Here is an 18,930-nt window from a genome sequence, read left to right on the forward strand (position 1 = left end):
ACCTGCATATCAGAACATTTTTCGAATCAATTAAGACCTGGTTTTTTTTTTTTTTGAGACAAGGTCTTGCTCTGTTGCCCAGGCTGGAGTACAGCGGCGCAGTCATGGCTCACTGCAACCCCCAACTCCCTGGCTCAAGAGATCCTCCCACCTCACCCTCCCAAGTTAGCTGGGACCACAGGCATGTGCCACCACACTTGGCTAGTTTTCTTTTTATTATTTATAGAAATGGAGTCTTCCTGTGTTGCCCAGGCTGGTCTCAAACTCCTGGCCTCAAACAATCCTCCCGCCTCAGCCTTACCAAGTGCTGGGATTACAGGTGACAGCCATTATGCCTGGCCTCTAATCAATTAAGATCTTTGAAAACATGCACACAACTTTTTTGGAGGGCAGTTTAGCAGCAGCTGCCTATATTTAAAATATACCTAACCTAAGATCAAGTAATGCCACTTCTAGTAAGTAACTTGACACGTAGACAAAGACACCTACAACATATTCTGCAAAGGTTTTTAAACAAAGCAAAACAAGCCTACAAAACCATTAAGAGATATACAATGGAATTACCAATAGTGATCATACCTTTCCACACTGCATAAAATTTCTTAAAGTATACATAAAGATACATGTTATGTTTACTACAATAAAACAGAAACTAAAGTCATTTGGGAACGTATTTTAAGTTTGACTTGACTCAATTAATTCAAAGTAAATATACAGAAATGGCTTTCATCTAATATCATATTGATAAGTTACTAATTATTTTAATTGCTAAATGCTATAATATGGAGACTACCACCACCTACAAGTTCTTTCTGGAAGTGGGGGAAACTTTAATTGTAAAAAATTGTTGCTGGGCGTGGTGGCTCACACCTGTAATCCCAGCACTTTGGGAGGCTGTGGTGGGCAGATCACCTGAGGTAGGGAGTTCAAGACCAGCCTGACCAACATGGAGAAACCCTGTCTACTAAAAGTACAAAACCAGCTGGACGTGGTGGTGCATGCCTGTAATCCCAGGTACTTGGAAGGTTGAGGCAGGAAAATCGCTTGAACCTGGGAGGTGGAGGTTGTGGTGACCTGAGATCACGCCACTGCACTCCAGCCTGGGCAACAACAGCAAAACTCCGTCTCAAAAAAGAAAAAAAAAATTGTTTATGAGAAATGAATGATGTATATGTAAATTAAAATAAGAAACCATGCTTATGAAAATTTCAACTGTATTCACAAATAAAGACAGGTTCAAAATAAAAAAAAAACCTAAACCTATAACTACCTCTGAAGCTGGTTAGTCTACTGAATTTAGAACCTGAAACTATTTTCTGGCCAATTCTTTTTTTTTTAAGATGGAAATACATTAGTATTTAACAGTAAATATCTTTAGGTAGTAGAATTATGGGTATTTTCTCATTTTTAATTTTTCCATATTTTCCACTTCTCCATGGCTCCTTTGTATTATGTATTGAGCAAAAAGAATAAAACAAAAACTTACCTGTTTCAAAATATGAAGATAATCGTAACAAAATCCAATAATATTAGAAGAAATATCATCATCCTCATGAATTAGTAGCTGCAACATCAGTGCCACTTTTGTTTCAATAGCTTGTAGTGCCTCTTGAGCATTCTTAATATCCCCATTCTTAATTAATTTACTCCAACTAACTATCAATGACTGTCCCATTCCATTTACCAACTTAGAAAATCTGGCCAGGAAGTCAACATCTTCTTCCTATAAGCAATCAAGACACATCTCTGTTTAAAACTGCCTGCCCAAGCTAAGAGGAAAAACTGAACTTTAATATGAATCAAGTGCTAATTACAGGATTCAATTTTAAAATGACATCATATATTTAACAATTCCAGGCCGGGCACGGTGGCTTATGCCTATAATCCCAGCACTCTGGAAGGCCGAAGTGGGTGGATTACCTGAGGTCAAGAGTTCGAGACAAGCCTGGCCAACATGGTGAAAACCCGTCTCTACCAAAAAGGTAAAAAATTTGCCGGGTGTAGTGGCATGCGCCTGTAATCTCAGCTACTCGGAAGGCTGAGACAGGAGAATCACTTGAACCCGGGAGGCGGAGGTTGCAGTGAGCCGAGACTGTGCCACTGCACTCCAGCCTGGGCAACAGAGTGAGACTCCATCTCAAAAAACAAAACAAAACAAAAAATCTCAATTCCACTATGAACAAGTTGTGTCAGCATCTCCCGAGAGTTTGTGAGAAATGTGCAATTACAGGCTTTCAGGTTTAAGAACTGGTATAACCCATTCTCCAAGGAGAATGCTACTGAGAACATTTTGGCTGGATGCAGTGGTTTATATTATAATCTCAAGGGGAGTTTATAACATTTAGAAGAAAAAAAGCTATTATTATATTTAACTTAGTACCTATCCCAGTTTGTTCTAACAACTTTACATACAATGTTTTATATAAATTTACCAACCTGGTCAATGCTGAAAAACCCAGCAGACTGTAATACTTGACACAAAGATTCCACTAGTTTCATTTTATCAACAGGGTCCATTCCTTTATTTACAACTTCAAATAAACAGTCACATGCTTCTTCCCGTAGAACTTCTATTGACATATGACCTAGCAGCATATTTATAAACCTGGTAATGGGACAATAAAATTGTTACATTTTCAAAGTCATGAGTTTTAGATACTGTATTTTACAAGTTTATACTATAAAAATAATAGGCATACTTACCTATCATTGGCTATAAGGGATAAGTCTATCCAAGAGACATAAGCCCCAACTACTTCAAGGCACTGACACGTCACTTCAGAATTAGTAAACTGATAATTTTGTAATATTTGGTACCATGATTCCACCAGATTTGGAATGCACTGTTCCCTCATGGTATCTTTTATGAGAGTATTCCTACGAGCCTCCTAAAATACAAAACGCCAAATGCAAAGTAGATTACCTTACAAAATAATGTTTGATATCTGAATATACTTGCAGAGAGTAAACTTTCAGACTTGTTAACACATTCCCTACCAGTATTTCCTATTTACCAGCTCTAAGATCATATCCTGTGATTCCTTGTATTTCCTCTTTCTGTTCTACTCCTCAGTGTCAGAGTTAATTTCTTAGTAAATACAAACTATAAAAAGCATTGCTTAGAAATCTTAAGCATATTTTAAGTTATTTCTCAATATAGTAACATAGTACTTACACTATGTGATGAAGAATACAGAAGTAGCAACACTGACAACTCCTAAGCAATGCTTCTTCCTTGCTCAGGGACTATATAGCAGTATTAAATTGAGACTACCTTTCTCAACAGATTCATAAAAGAAAATCAACTCGTGTATGTCACTACAGTATTTGCCTAGTTAAAAAAAATTTAGGCTGGGCGCAGTGGCTCATGCCTGTAATCCCCACACTTTGGGAGGGCAAGGCGGGCGGATCACCTGAAGTCAGGAGTTCGAGCACAGCCTGGCGAAACCCAATCTCTACAAAAAATACAAAAATTAGCCAGGCGTGGTGGCATGTGCCTATAATCCCAGCTACTAGGGAGGCTGAGGTGGGAGAATCGCTTGAACCAAGGAGGCGGAGGTTGCAGTCAGCCAAGACTGCGCCACTGCACTCCAGCCTGGGGAACAGAGCAAGACTCCATCTCAAAAAAGTAAAAAAATAAAAACTGTAACGTAATACTTTAATTTCAATATATCTCTGGAAAAAAAAAACCAAGTTTGAGTTCCTTCATAAAATAAAATCCAAAACATCAGGTAAATTTATAATTATATAACTTAAGAAAGTTTACCTCAAGAAAGAAAACTTTCCTGCTCTTTTTATTATGTGCCCATTATCACCTACAAAACTTACATTAAATATAAAAAATTCATGGTTAGTTACTTGCCTCTGATGTATGCACCACATCACGATCCACCAACTCTGAATCAATAGCCATGAGGATTCGCAGGTAGAGATCTACTCCCCTTGGATTTAGGTCCACTACTGAGAGAATGTCAAAAAAAAACTTGGGCCACTTAGTGAGATACTCTGTAACAAAAAGCAAGGCGAAGACTTGGGCGGCTTTATTTCGTATAAAGGTCTTCTCTGGTTGGGGATTCAGCATCTGACAAACAGAGAAACAGTCCATAAAATTAAATGTAAATTGAAAAGACCCAGAAACACCAGTTGTCTTATTAAAAGGCAAAGTTTCATCAAATGTCAATGGCCCAGATAAACTATGCAACAAATACTCTTCAAAATTATTTTGATAATTATGATTATCAAAATTATCAAAAGTATTTAAGTGATTGACCAGATGAAGAACAATTAAATGAATCATTAAAGGCTGTAATGATTATTCCTCATTCTTACACTTTGACAGAAAAGTTTCATGTGCAGAGTTTTAATAGTTCCTATAATTTCTTCTAAGAAGAAAAAAAATTTTTCCTCTACTTGCTCTTTAAGGAAAATAAAAACTCTAGCACACAACTGCTTTATGTGTTAAGATTAGCTAAAATTAACTGAAAAGAACTCAACTGGCCCTTTATAGGGCTCTGGTGGAGAGGCTGTCCAGGAGGGCTCACCTTTAAGAGCCAAACAGAAAGCAGCGTTTGTCAAGTAGTTAAAAACAACTACATTTTAAAACCAAAGTTTCCACAATGTGTCATGGAAACTATGACCATTTCAGTCATTGATATAATATTAAATTATTGCTAAACTACCACTTCCATGATCTTTAAAACCAGCACCTTTTAAAAAAGCTAGGAAATCAAATGGAGGAACACTGATGAAAATCTTTGAGGTAAAGTTCCAAACTCTTGCAAAAAATAAGTTTAAATATCTAATAATTTGAGGTACTGAATGAAATTATGATTTTACCTGAGCTTGCAGCCATGATATGAGCGTCTCCCTAATTAGCTGTTGTTGAACAGTGGTTAGTTCTGAGTATCTGTTCAAAATAGAGAAGAAAAAGAATAATGGCTATATTTGGTGTCTATGGTTGGAAAAAATAACAGCCTCATATATTTGAAAGGGAAAATTTGTATAGCTCTCAATTATCTGAAGTTCCCTAACATAAACTGATAATGCCACTCATCATTGCTTTAAAGATAAGGACAAGAGTGGCAGGTAGGGCATCAATATCAATCTTTAATTTGTGATTCTGTTCACATTGAAACAAATGATGGCTACACAATTTTTCGAATGAAAATGTTTTGTGGTCTGTGATCTACAGAATAAACCAATAGGTGAACTAGGAATCCTCTCAGTAGTGATTTGTTATTTTGCTTAATTAGTAAGTCAGAGATTCTGAACACAAGTGCCCATGCAGCTACTTAACTCTAAGAGAGTTGTCACGTAGAAAAACAGGCCTGGTGTTACCAGATATTCTGACTTTTCCAGAAAAGCTGGAAATCTAGATTTTTCTGTGAAATGTCTGGATTTTCTTTTCTTTTTTTTTTTTTTTTGAGACAAGGTCTTGCTGTATTGCCCAGGCTGAAGTACAGTGGCACCATCATGGCTCACTGGAGCCTCAACCTCCTGGCCTCAGCTTCCCCAGTAGCTGGGAATACAGAAGCGCGCAATCATGCCTGGCTAATTTTTTTAAAAAATTTTTGTAGAGATGAGGTCTCACTATGTTGCCTAGGCTGGTCTCAAACTCCTGAGCTCAAACAATCCTCTTGCCTTGGCCTCCCAAAGTGCTGAGATCATAGGCATGGGCCACTGCGCCCAGCCTTGGATTTTTATGTGTAACCAACAAACTCAGCACTTTTTTTATTTTTGAGACGGAGTCTCGCTGTCACCCAGTCTGGAGTGCAGTGGTGTGATCCCGGCTCACTGCAACCTCTGCCTCCCAGGTTCAAGCAATTCTCGTGCCTCAGTCTCCTGAGTAGCTGGGATTACAGGTGCATGCCACCACATCTGACTAGTTTCTGTATTTTTTGTAGAGACGGGGTTTCACCATGTTGGCCAGGCTGGTTAGTCTCAAACTCCTGACTTCAAGTGATCTACCGGCCTCAGCCTCCCAAAGTGCTCAGATTACAGGCGAGAGCCACCGCACCTGGCCAACTCAGCACTTTTAAAACACTTTGGGGTACATCAAAACGTATCTATAACCTGGATATAACATATACACTGTGAATTTACAACCTGTATTATGGTTTCCTTATGGAAGAAAAACATTAAATTAAAAAAATGACCTCTCCCCGTAAATCTGAGTCAAAACAGTAAGAAAAGCCTTACTTGTATTTAACTTGATGTTCCAGTACTTGAAAGCAGAAAAACTTCACATGATCATCACTGAAAAAGAAAAAAAGAAAATGAGATAAGCAGAATATGAACTGAGGAAAACAAATCAAAGGCAAAATAGTAATGAGTAATACAGCAGAAAAGTTTCTCAAACTAGACCTTTGGCTTGTTTCATACTTACCGGTCTCATTTTATGATGTTAAAATCCATTTACTTAAAAAGCTATGAGAACTCGAAATATTACACAATATTTAAAATTTCCATTAAATCTGACAAGCAAAATAACCAAAATATTAAGATGCACCTTGAATACAATGCTTTGTAAGCAGCAAACCATCCCCCTAAATTCCAGATATTAAGATTCCTGGAACAGTCCCTTCATTTTACAATAACAGGTTAGGTGTAAAATTACAAATAGCGGAACAGCCAGAGTCTGAGCGAAAGTAGAGATGGTCGTCCAAGTCCTGCTTAAAATTCAACCCCAGTAGTTCTATTGTAGCCAAATCCAAAACAAGCAGGGCCACATGGACTGTCAGTCCAGCTTCAAAGTTTCATACAGGACACTAAATTACAAATATGGTACCCTTGCTTATATAAGATGGGGGCAAAAGTCAACACACCAATTACCCACTTCCAACTGTCTTTCTAGGGGAGTGGCAGAGTTGCAGTTAGCCAGCTATAAACACTGACAAAGATCCTCTAGAGACCAACAATCTGCCAATGAAGTGAGTATAAGAGAGTTTCTATTTCTGTAAAAAGTTAGTTGAATGCTTTAGAAAGATTTCATAGAAAGCCACACTGCAGAAGGAAAAAATCTTGTACATATTTGACATGGCCTATATAACCAGAAGACTTGAGAGGCGGGGACAAATATCTTAAAAATCTATGGATCGTCACTCATTGTACAGAGACCCATGCTAGAAATTGTAGAGGATGGGTTACAGGTGTGACCAACCTACGAATAAAGTGAATGCTAGTTAGTATACAAAGATAAAGACTGTGGTCCAATATTAAAAGATTGGTCACCGAATGATTATATACCTTAAGTTAAAATTAAAAATTAAGATATAGGCCGGGTACGGTGGCTCACGCCTGTAATCCCAGCACTTTGGAAGGCCGAGACGGGCGGATCACAAGGTCAGGAGATCGAGACCATCCTGGCCAACACAGTGAAACCCTGTCTCCACCAAAAAGAAATACAAAAAAATTAGCCGGGCATGGTGGTGGGCGCCTGTAGTCCCAGCTACTCAGGAGGCTGAGGCAGGAGAATGGCGAGAACCCAGGAGGCGAAGCTTGCAGTGAGCCTAGATTGCGCCACTGCACTTCAGCCTGGGCGACAAAGCGAGACTCCATCTCAAGAAAATAATAATAATAATAAAAATAAAATAAATAATTTAAAAAATTAAGATATATATCATTGACAATCACCGTCTTTACCAAAGTTTTAGGAAAGCAGTTATCACTCTCAATCATAAGATAAGGAAGTTTTTACTGCACTTTATTCCAGCTGGGATCTGGTGACAGGTACACAATATATACCAAAGGATGGTTTTACTGAAAAGTTAATTCTGAAATGGCCAAACTGGGTTTACTACTTTTCTCATTTCTACATGGAATGACTATATGTTAATGGCTTTGCAAAAAAAAAAAAAAGTCATAAAATGTTTTTATGAAAACACTTTCCAAATACAGGTAAATTTCACAGTCCTGTCATGTCCACAGAAATTTAAATTGTCATGCAAATTTTGTTTTTAATTACCTGTATGTCCTCTGGGCTAGAGCTTCTGCACACACCTGCCAGGCATCTGGGGAAATTTTTAACTGCTCAAAATAGGCCAGGGCCTATAAGATTGCAAAACAAAAAAATGCATTTAGAATAAACAATCTCAATGCCCTGCTAATATAAACAAAATATTCTGAGAGTTGCAAACCTATAACAAATCAGTAAACTTAATAGAAAAACAGCTAAAACATTAAATGCAGGCTTCCGAATATATGCAACTTGGGGTCATTCCTAAAAATAGGTTAAATAAAGATAAATTCCATCAGTTAGACAATCAAACCTGTTTTCTTACAGCAGCAACAACACAAAAATGCCCCGCAGCCTTCATGGGGTTATTATGAAGAATGAGAGCAAGTGCTTTGTCAAGTGCCATACTACTGAGAAATTGCAGAGGATAAGTTAAGGGTGTGATCATTTTATAATATGCAATTATAAAATGGCATGTGAAGGGCACTTTTCCTATTTAATAGCACATCTGCTATTAAAGCGGTGATTATAAAAGATAAAACATACTGTGTACCTTATCTGATCTACTGTTACACAGGAGAGTATTTCAGGTCTTTAATTATATCATGTAAGTTCCCTAAAGAGATTAAAATTGGAGTACAAGTGCATGATATGAATTTTGAAAAATATTAAGTAACTGAAAAGGTCAAAGCTCGAGAAAGTTTTTTATCTCTAAGTTTATGAATTCAGGGCCTTGTAATCACAAGTAACAGTGCCAACAAGGAGCAAGAGTACTCTAGAATGGATGCAGCACCAAGTCCATATGCTCTCTACCAAACTGTTGGGAAAATGGGAGTTACTTCAGGCACTCTTCCCATCAGCATGTTGCACCAGATGCAGGTTTCACACATGGCAATGGACAAATAGTAGTGAACATCTTGTGACAAGTATCTCCAATAGACAAGAAAATTGCACATCAACTGGAAGCACTGCTAGATGATTTGACAGCAATTATGTATGAAACAAAAGCTGACATGAGGTAAAAGAAACATTAGCCTTAGAGAAACCTAATTTCAATTGGTAAATATTTTTAAAACGGTGGTGTCTCCCACTAGTGATGAAATCAGTTTATGGGTCCTGAACAATAATTTTTAAAAATGAAATAGAGAATATTAGATATTCTGTACTGTACCCTAGCAAGAATATTACTTTCTGTAACTTGTTTTAGTTATTTATGTGCATATGTACCTATAAATATATACACACACACTGGGTCATCGAGATGTAAAGTTATTTTTTTCTTTGGGTTACAGATCAAAGCCACTGTATTTATATTTAGGTGATAGTTTCCTATACTATGTAACTGTATGAATGAGGGAATGGGTTTTCATACATGGTCTCAATGGCTGCTCCCACTGACAGAAGACCAGGTAAATGAAGGTGATTATGTGAAGATCACCAAATATAATATTAAATATGTGGTATAACGAAAAAATACATTTGGGCTTTGCAGCCAGTTGCTGGCTCAGAGCTCTTAAAACTCTTGGAAAATTTCCTGAGCGACAGGACCATCTTTTGTTATTTATAATGAGTCCTTTGGGCCAGGCACAGCAGTTCACACCTATAATCCCAACACTCTGGGGGGCCAAGGTAGGAAGATCACTTGAGGCCGGAAGATCACTTGAGGCCAGCAGTTCAAGGCTAGCCTGGGCAACATAGTGGGACCCTGTCTCTACAAAAAATTTAAAAATTAGCCAGAAGTGGTGACGTGCACCTACAGTCCCAACTACTTGGGAGGCTAAGGTGGAAGGATCACTAGAGACTTCGGGGTCAACAGAGTTTATGTTAATGAGGTAACTTGGTGTGGGAACCCTAGACAGCCTCAGGATACAGCTGGTTACCAGAAAGATCAATTGATTAGAGTGTTGAAACTTTTAGCCCTAACCACCAACCTCTGGGAAGGGGAGAAGGGACTCAAGATTCAGCTCTATAAAAACTCTTGAACTTCCAGGTTGGCAAACACATCGAGATGCTGAGAGGGTGGTGTTCCTAGAGAGGGCACAAGAGCTCTGTGCCCCTTCCCCTATACTTTGCCCTATGCATCGCTTCCATGTGGCTGCTCATGAGGTGGATCCTTCATCAGCACAAGAAAGTCAACTGTTTTTCTAAGTTCTGTAGGCTACTCCATCATCAGAAATATGAGAGGTTCTGGACTCAATTAGTGTCTTAAGTGGGGGCGGTTTGTAAGACCGAGCCCATAACTTGTGGGATGTGATGCTAATCCTGGTAGTGTCAGAATTGAATTGATTTGTAGGACACCCAGTTGGTGTCCACAGAAATCAAGAGAGTTGGTTGTTGGTATTGGAAAACAGCCCAGAGTAAATAATGTCTCTCTTTAGAAGTTAAGACTATAAGAGCACAGGCAGCTATAAAAGATAGTACTAGCTTAATTGTTTCTAACAGCAGTCCATGAAACATAGGGTATTCTTTAGGAATATCTCAGAGGCCAGAGGACAAGGTAGAAGTTAATCATGTATGTTGCATTACCACCTAATATTTCACTTACAAAAGAGGGGAGAGGTGGTTTCAGCTGCTAGAAATGTCATGACATACCATTTCCTTTAAATAATAACAGGTTTTAAGCCAAAGACGAGTGTTTTATTTTTTAAAAAGGAGGAGGCTGGGCGCGGTGAGTCATGCCTGTAATCGCAGCACTTTGGGAGGCTGAGGCGGGGAGATCACAAGGTCAGGAGTTCGAGACCAGCCTGACCAACATGGTGAAACCCCGTCTCCACCAAACATACAGAAATTAGCTAGGCGTGGTGGTGTGTGCTTCTAATCCTAGCTACTCTAATCCCAGCTGAGGCAGGAGACTCTCTTGAACCCGGGAGTTGGAGGTTGCTGTGAGCCAAGATGGTGCCATTCCACTCCAGGCTGGGCAACAGAGTGAGACTCTGTCTCAAAAAAAAAAAGGGCGGGGGGTGGGGCAGGGGTGAGGGGAAGGAGAGGAGAGATAACCTGGAAGTTTTTAGTTTTTAAACAAAGCCTTTGTATTCTGAATCTATGCATTACTAACAATTAAAAAAACAAAATTCTACAACACTGACAAACAAGTCCTAGCTTTCACCACCTAGTTCTACCCCATACCTTTTTTCTAATGGTTGACTGACTCTATGTGACAAGAGTCAGTTCAACTTTTATTGCCCATGTAAAAAACAGAGAATTACAGATAGACAACTGAGCAATTGGGGTTGGCAGACAGTCATTCTTCTCACCACCAAACTGAATTAAGTTTCCACTACTCCCGAACTGCAACAAAAGGGCTTTCAGAATTCACTTTAAGATTTCTTCCCTTTCATCCTAATAAATTGTTATTCAGATTGGCTAAATGGATACTGAATTATGCCTGGACCTGGATGCTTAAAACACGTATGTGACAGAACCCATTTTTATTGACAAAAAGCAGAGCTTCTGTATTAAAACCACTAATAATGTATTGGTTTTAATTTTCTGAAAAAGAAATCATGGCACATTTTAAAAAATTGGATGCTGGAACTTAAGAGGCAAAGAAAATGCCTCTTTCATCCAAAAATTGGATGCTGGAACTTAAGAAATGAAAGATTTCAAGAGGCACATAAAAATAACAGTAAAGGCCATTTAATAACTAAACATACAGTCAAAGGCTTTTAATTACAAGCATGCAATACCAAGCTAGACTAAAGGTAAAGATCTATGATACTTCAACTATGTTTGAAGGTAGGTAGCATAAAACCCTATGACAAGAAAGATTTGTTTACACACAGAAGACATGGATTTTAAATGTCTTTTGATGTCCTAACTTGTTTGATAGGTATCTTGTAATTAGCCAGATACTTAAATCTCAATTCCTATTATTTTCCTGTATCTGAAGGGCTCGTTACTTATTTAGTAGCAGAGACATGCACATGGTACTGTATTAGAAACTAGTTGGGATTGTTTTTTACTGCTTTAAAAGATTTTTTTCTTAAAATAAGAATAAAAACTGCTATAATTTTTAGTGAGATTGTTAACCTCATTTAGCTCATTTATAAAAAGTATTCTTTGCTATGAAAAGTAAAAAGAAAATGCCTCTTTCCTTTCCACTTACCCTATAGTTCCGAATGCCCACGTCTTTAAAAAAATTAATTATAGGCTCATTCTTTATATTTTTCTATCATTCAGCTATAGTCATGATTATAGTTGTAGGCTACATTATATTTAATTGTTTACATTTATCCAACTATCCCAGCACTTTATAATGGATTCTTGTCATGTAACCATTTTACTTAAGACATAGCCTATCATAACTGCTTATTTATGTCTGCCTAGACCAAATAACAAGAAAGTTAAATATCACTAATGTGGCCACGCAGGGTGGCTCATGCCTATAATCCTAGCATTTTAGGAGACTGAGGTGGGCAGATCGCTTGAGCTCAGGAGTTCGAGACCAGCCTGGGCAAGATGGTGAAACCCTATCTCTAGAAAAAAATTAAAATAAAAAAAAAAATCATTAAGGTAAGTGTTAAAACAGCTTGTATAGATCAAGCCGAGCAAAGAGAAAATAAAATACACATGTCTGCTGCTATGGAAAGTCTCTTAAACGAATCCTTTGCATTACAATTTTTAAATAATTAGAAATAATGACTGATGTTGCATAAAGATCTGCCTTGAATCATATGAGATTTTAATACTTTTGTTTGGCCAAGTAAACAAAATAAATCACAACACTCACTGTTTCTATATTCAAAATATATTCAAATACCTCAAATTTTTTTGTTTCTGTTCATTTCTACCCAAAGTAAACTTTTGCCAGGTGCATTTTTATTCAAGTCCTCTAATGCCAATCTGTGGTGACATGATTAAAAAATGATTCAGCAGAGTAACTTACCCTTTGTCTAAAGTCTGAATCAGCATTTGGATTTAGCCCTAATAGAGCCTGTTCATCCATCCTCGCTGTTATACTTGGAGTTTTCTGGTTGTAATAGGCGTGCCCTCTGATCCCACAGAAGAATTTATAAACATCTGCCACAAAAAACAAAGTTGAAAGAAAACATTACTTGATAAACAAATAGATGCTTATCCTGAATAACGTAAATGGATAAAATCATGCAAAGAAGCTTAAATGTTTAAAAACTTATTTTGGAACTTATCTAAATTACAACTAAAAGTTAGAACCTAATTCTCAGAAAAATGGGCTCTGCTAACTACTCCACTAATGTGTAATTCCTAAAAATCTGTTTTTTTTTTTTTTGAGACGGAGTCTCACTCTGTTGCCCAGGCTGGAGTGCAGTGGCACCGTATCAGCTCACTGCAAGCTCCGTGTCCCAGGTTCACGCCATTCTCCTGCCTCACCCTCCCGAGTAGCTGGGACTACAGGCGCCCGCCACCGTGCTGGGCTAATTTTTTGTATTTTTAGTAGAGTCAGGGTTTCACCGTGTTAGCCAGGATGGTCTTGATCTCCTGACCTCGTGATCCGCCCGCCTTGGCCTCCCAAAGTGCTGGGATTACAGGCATGAGCCACCCCACCTGGCCCCTAAAAATCTTAAAGTATGCCATTAAGGTCCTCAAGCTTTCTTAGTCTTCAAGATCTTCTTAATAAGGTATAGAAAGTAATCATTTTCTACTTTAAATAGTAGAAGTACCTAATTTATGCAGTGTTTTACTTATCTCTAGTACTTAAAAATGCAATTGTGCAACTGCAGTTAAGTATAAAAATGACAAATGCAGACTATTACAGTAATTATAATAATTTGTCTACTTCCAGATACAAATATCACAAACCTTCTTTAAAACATTAGAATGGCTGACCTCAGAGTTCAATATCCTTTGGAGTGTTTACTAAGTACTACGACAGAAGTCTAATGAAAGGAACAGGATAATGAAAAACCAGTCATTTAGCTTTTGAGCAATGGACTTAGTTTTGCATTTTACAGATCTCTGCTCTTGCCAGCCAATTCTAAAAATTTCAAAAAAAAAAAAAGTTTTTCAATAGTAGATACAAAAACCCACAAACCAGCCAGGTACAGTGGCTCACACCGGTAATCTGAGAACTTTGGGAGGCCGAGGTGCGCAGATCACTTAAGGTCAGGAGTTCAAGCCAGCCTGACCAATACGGTGAAACTCTGTTTCTACTAAAAAGACAAAAATCAGCCAGGCTTGGTGGCACATGCCAGTAATCCCAGCTACTCGGGTGACTGAGGCACAAGAATCGCTTGAACCCAGGAGGCAGAGGTTGTAGTGAGCCAAGATTGCGCCACTGCACTCCAGCCTGGAGAACAGAGTGAGATTCCATCTCAAAAAAAACAAAACAAAACAAAACAATCCACAAATGACTTAACACTGACTACTCTTATTTAAGGATTTTTTTTAATCTCTGAGAGGTAATCCACTTCTTCACAATATAGGTTCCAACATTCTCAAATAATAAGCTGCAAAAGGCATCCTAGTTTTTGATAGAATGCATATTCATTTGAGCAAACATGGAACAAACTCTAAATGATGTGAAAAATGATATTATTCTCTCAAGACCTATAAGGTAGGGACACCAAGTCTTACTACTTCCATTAAACGCTGTGGGGGGCCAGGCGTGCTGGCTCATGCCTGTAATCCCAGCACTTTGGGAGGCCGAGGCAGGTGGATCACTTGAGATCAGGAGTTCAAGACCAGCCTGGCCAACATGGTAAAATCCCCTACTAAAAATACAAAAAAATTAGTGGAGCATGGTGGCACACACCTGTAATCCCAGTTACTTGGGAGGCTAAGGCAGGAGAATCGCTTGAACCCAGGAGGTGGAGGTTGCAGTGAGCTGGGATCACGCCACTGCACTCCAGCCTGGGTGACAGAACGAGACTCTGTCTCAAAAAAAACAAAAAAAGGCTGTGGGGCTTTTTGTTTCAATTACCGTAACCAAAGACGCCAAAAAACTAATTGGATTGGGGGTAGGGGAGAAAAACCTTTTGGGAATAGCAGGGGTAGGGGAGAAAGGCCTTTTGGGAATAGCAAAACCAGGCTCAGGTCCAGGTTACAGGATACCTACAATAGGCTTTTCTGTTTTCCTCTGAGCCTGCCTGAATCAAATAACTCAGGATATGGACTGAGAGCTTTGAAGACAGCTCAGCCCTTTCTCTTATGGTTCATAACGTACTTGCAGACTTCAAGGCAGTGTAACTCCCTACTGCCCTCAGATTACGATCCAAACACTTTTGAATAACTCCTCACTATTCTGCACACCAGGTCAGCAAGGCCAGTGCTAGTGAACCATATGGCAGTTCTCCAGTGGTATTCTACCTTTCATCTTTGCACACTGCTCTTTCTTCTTGTTAGTAGGTTAACCCCTGCTGTCCTTTGAAATTCAACTTAGAAGCCATCTCTTTCAAGAACACTTCTTTGACCTCTATTGTCCAACTCTCCCAAATTGGATTACATGCCCCATCCTAAGCACTGCTATGCTGTCACTGCCAGCTTACTAGTTTTCTCTCATTAATCTTTTTTTTTTTTTTTTGAGACAGTCTCACTCTGTTGCCCAGGGTGGAGTGCAGTGACATGATCTCGGCTCACTGCAGCCTCTGGCTCCTGGGTTCAAGTGATTCTTCTGCCTCAGCCTCCCAAATAGCTGAGATTACAGGGGTGAGCCACCACACCCGGCTAATTTTTGTATTTTTTAGTAGAGATGGGGTTTCACCATGTTGCCCAGGCTGGTCTCGAACCCCTAATCTCAGGTGATCTGCCAGCCTCGGCCTCCCAAAGTGCTGGGATTACAGGTGTGAGCCACCCGGCCATTTCTCACAATCTTAAAGGGCAAGGACTGTCTTGACTATCCATCACTATGTCCCTAGGACATAGTAGAGCATAGGTTTTGGATTTCAAAGACCTGGGTTTGTATCCCCATCTTGTCATTTTTTAATTGGGGCCACTTGGACAACTTACAAAACCTGAGAGAACCCTTTCTATGACATGGGAAAAAGACCATATGCCTCATAAAGTTGTAAAGGCTTCAAAGAGATAAGGTAGGCAGAGCATGGCTGGCACATAGTGAGCCCTCAATACGTTGTTTATAGTCAGAGGCAGGAACATGGGGAATGGAAACGACTTGGGGCATTCTTATACCAGATCAGCATTTTTAAAAGACAGAAAAACACAAAGAAAGGCACTGGTTCCCTTCGCCCCCTAAATGTTAAGAAAATCTGATGTCCATTCCCCTGAAAAATGCCCACAGAGAGAAAAAACGATTTCGGAGTTTCTAAGAATCCCTGATTGAGAAGTCCAATAAAAGCTTCCTTGAATTTGCTATGGCTTTTTAAAAAAAATGCTGGCCAGGCAGGGTGGCTCACGCCTATAATCCCAGCACTAAGGAAGGCCGAGGGGAGGGGGGCGCAGATCAACTGAGGTCGGGAGTTCAAGACCAGCCTGACCAACATGGAGAAACCCCGTCTCTACTAAAAATACAAAAATTAGCCGGGTGTGGTGGCGCATGCCTGCAATCCCAGCTATTCGGGAGGCTGAGGCAGGAGAATTGCTTGAACCCGGGAGGCGGAGGTTGCAGTGAGCTGAGATGGCGCCACCGCACTCCAGCCTGGTCAACGAGAGCGAAACTCCATCTAAAAAAAATTGCTGGCTGGGCACGGTGGCTCACGCCTGTAATCCCAGCATTTTGGGAGGCCGAGGTGGGCGGATCACGAGGTCAGGAGTTCGAGACCAGCCTGACCAACACGGTGAAACGCCGTCTCTACTAAAAATACAAAAATTAGCTGGGCATGGTGGCCTGCGCCTGTAATCCCAGCTACTCAGGAGGCTGAGGCAGAAGACTCGCATGAACCCGGGAGGGGGAGGTTGCAGTGAGCGGAGATCGTGTCATTGCACTCCCGCCTGGGCGACAGAGTGAGACACTGTGTCAAAAAAAAAAAAAAAAAAGTGCTTAAGCTTGGTCAAGTCACTCTGAAGCTATCGGGAGAAAAATTAAGTGGCCCTAAGGAAAACATAGCCAATAAACCCAAGGAAACAAACTAGTTAACAGTTGTCACTACAGAAAGAATCCCCCACATAGAAGGCATTTGGACGATCAATATGCAGTGGAAGGCCTGGCGCGGTGGCTCACGCCTGTAATCCCAGCACTTTGGGAGGCCGAGGAGGATGGATCACGAGGTCAAGAGATCGAGACCATCCTGGCTAACACGGTGAAACTCCATCTCTACGAAAAATACAAAAAGTAGCCAGGTGTGGCGGGGCGCACCTGTAATATAGCTACTCGGGAGGCTGAGGCTGTAGAATCACTTGAACCTGGGAGGCAGAGGTTGCAGTGAGCCGAGATGGCACCACTGCACTGCAGCCTGGGCGACCGAGAGAGACTCCGTCTCAAAACAACAACAAAACCCCAAAAAATGTTTCAATACGGTAAACAATTATGCATCTTGCAAAGGTTCTGGGGGGAAGGCAAGCAACATACTTAAAATATTAAGCCTTAACTTTTCCTGGATAGCCATTAAGAATCAAACAATTTGGAAAAATTCCTCTACACCTACTTAAGACTGTTTCAAATACTACGACTGAATCTTTCCAGCCTTTTAACACCACGCTGACAAGTCGGTTTAATAAAACGTAACTCTCCCCCAACCCCCGCCCGCCACAACTAATTAGCACTTTCAAAAAGTACTCGTTTTTCTGGTTACAGGGAAACCTCATGCTTCTCTAGTCCTGCAGGATGGTGAGGAAGGTTTGAGAAGAAATGGAGCGTCCGTGCTGGCCAATTACTGCACAGAAATAACACTTTTCCTTTTTGTCCAGGGGTGGGGAGAGAATCAAGTTTGAGGTCTCCACAGTTGATAACGCTACAACGATGACTAACGGGCTTCGGAACCACAGGCGATGCCGACCCTCCTCTGCTAGCCTTGCTCCCATCCCTCCCCCGATCCCTCCCCTAAAGGAAGCCTCGTGGCAATTCGGGTGATGAAACACCAAGCAACGGCCGGCCACGCACTCGGGACGCGCTCCTCGGCGGCGGCCCCGGCTCGTATCCACCCCCACCCGGTCCGCCCAGCCAGGGGGTGCACCGCCATAGAGGGTCCCAAGCCTGCACCCTCCCTGGCGTCGGGACTCCCCCGGGCCGGTCCGCCCCGGCCAACTTCCTCGAAGCCTCACGCGGACCAAACCTGGTCCCGGTCCCGCTGCCCCCGAGCCCCGAGTCACCTTCCCTATCACTCCATCCCGCCTCCCAGCCTGCACTCCAGATGGTCAGCCAGCGGAGCGGCGCGGCACGCAGAGAGCTGGGGGAGCGGCCCTCGTCCTTGTCGCCGTAGTCCTCCGCCACGGCCGCAGCTACAACGCCAGAGACGGAGCTGGCCGGGACCGCGCGCCTCTAGTCGCTCCGCGTCCCCTGGCACCTTCTCTTGCGTGGCGCCGGGCAGGCAGGCAGGCAGGCAAGCAAGCAAGCAAGCAAGCGGGCGGGGTCGGCGCCCCAGGAAGGGAAAGAGCGCGAGGGCCGGCTAACGCCGCCGCCGCCGCCGCAGCCGCCGCCGCCGCTGAGTCAGCGCGAAGCGCGCTCCCCGCGTCGGTGCCGCGCGGGCGGGCGCCGGCGCCAGCAGTCTCTTGGAGAGTGCGGGCGGCAGCCCGCGGGCTGACGCCGGAGGCCTACAACTCCCAGCATGCAGCGAGCGGGCGGCGCTTCCGGGCGGCGAGGCGCACACGCGCTCCCTGGCGCTCGCCGGAAGGCGTGGTCGCCGGGGCTTGAGGTGCATGCCGGGATGAGGCATCCGGCCCAGGAGTACCTACCCAGCTCCTAAATCCCCGGCTGTGTCTGCGTGGTGTCAGAGCTCAAGCGTCAGGTTCGCCCCGTGCATTCCACAAAGGGCTTCTAGTAGTTGAGAGTACGGATTCACGAATCAGGATGACGTGGTTCTAACCACGTGTGAGTCAATTTAATTGCTTGTCTACGGCCCCAAGTGTCCCGAGTACAGCAGTGTAAAGCTCTGATGAGTGCTGACAGG

General features: G+C 41.6%; 1 protein-coding gene across 2 annotated transcripts in view; it reads right to left on the reverse strand.

Annotated features, from left to right (window-relative positions):
- Nucleotides 1-18,627, reverse strand: part of XPOT (exportin for tRNA) — a 44,432-nt gene extending 25,805 nt beyond the window's left edge. For both annotated transcript variants that reach the window (XM_055096508.1, XM_003824805.4), the window contains exons 1-9: nt 18,134-18,627; nt 12,840-12,973; nt 7,964-8,046; nt 6,199-6,255; nt 4,837-4,906; nt 3,863-4,081; nt 2,704-2,888; nt 2,437-2,605; nt 1,487-1,723 (exon numbers count right to left, since the gene is read on the reverse strand). In XM_055096508.1, coding sequence (XP_054952483.1) covers nt 1,487-1,723; nt 2,437-2,605; nt 2,704-2,888; nt 3,863-4,081; nt 4,837-4,906; nt 6,199-6,255; nt 7,964-8,046; nt 12,840-12,899 — 1,080 coding nt within the window. In that variant the 5' untranslated portion in view covers nt 12,900-12,973; nt 18,134-18,627. The remainder of the gene's footprint in view (nt 1-1,486; nt 1,724-2,436; nt 2,606-2,703; nt 2,889-3,862; nt 4,082-4,836; nt 4,907-6,198; nt 6,256-7,963; nt 8,047-12,839; nt 12,974-18,133) is intronic.
- Nucleotides 18,628-18,930: the final 303 nt, after the last annotated feature.

Source organism: Pan paniscus, chromosome 10 (assembly GCF_029289425.2).
Source record: "Pan paniscus chromosome 10, NHGRI_mPanPan1-v2.0_pri, whole genome shotgun sequence".
NCBI lineage: Eukaryota > Metazoa > Chordata > Mammalia > Primates > Hominidae > Pan > Pan paniscus.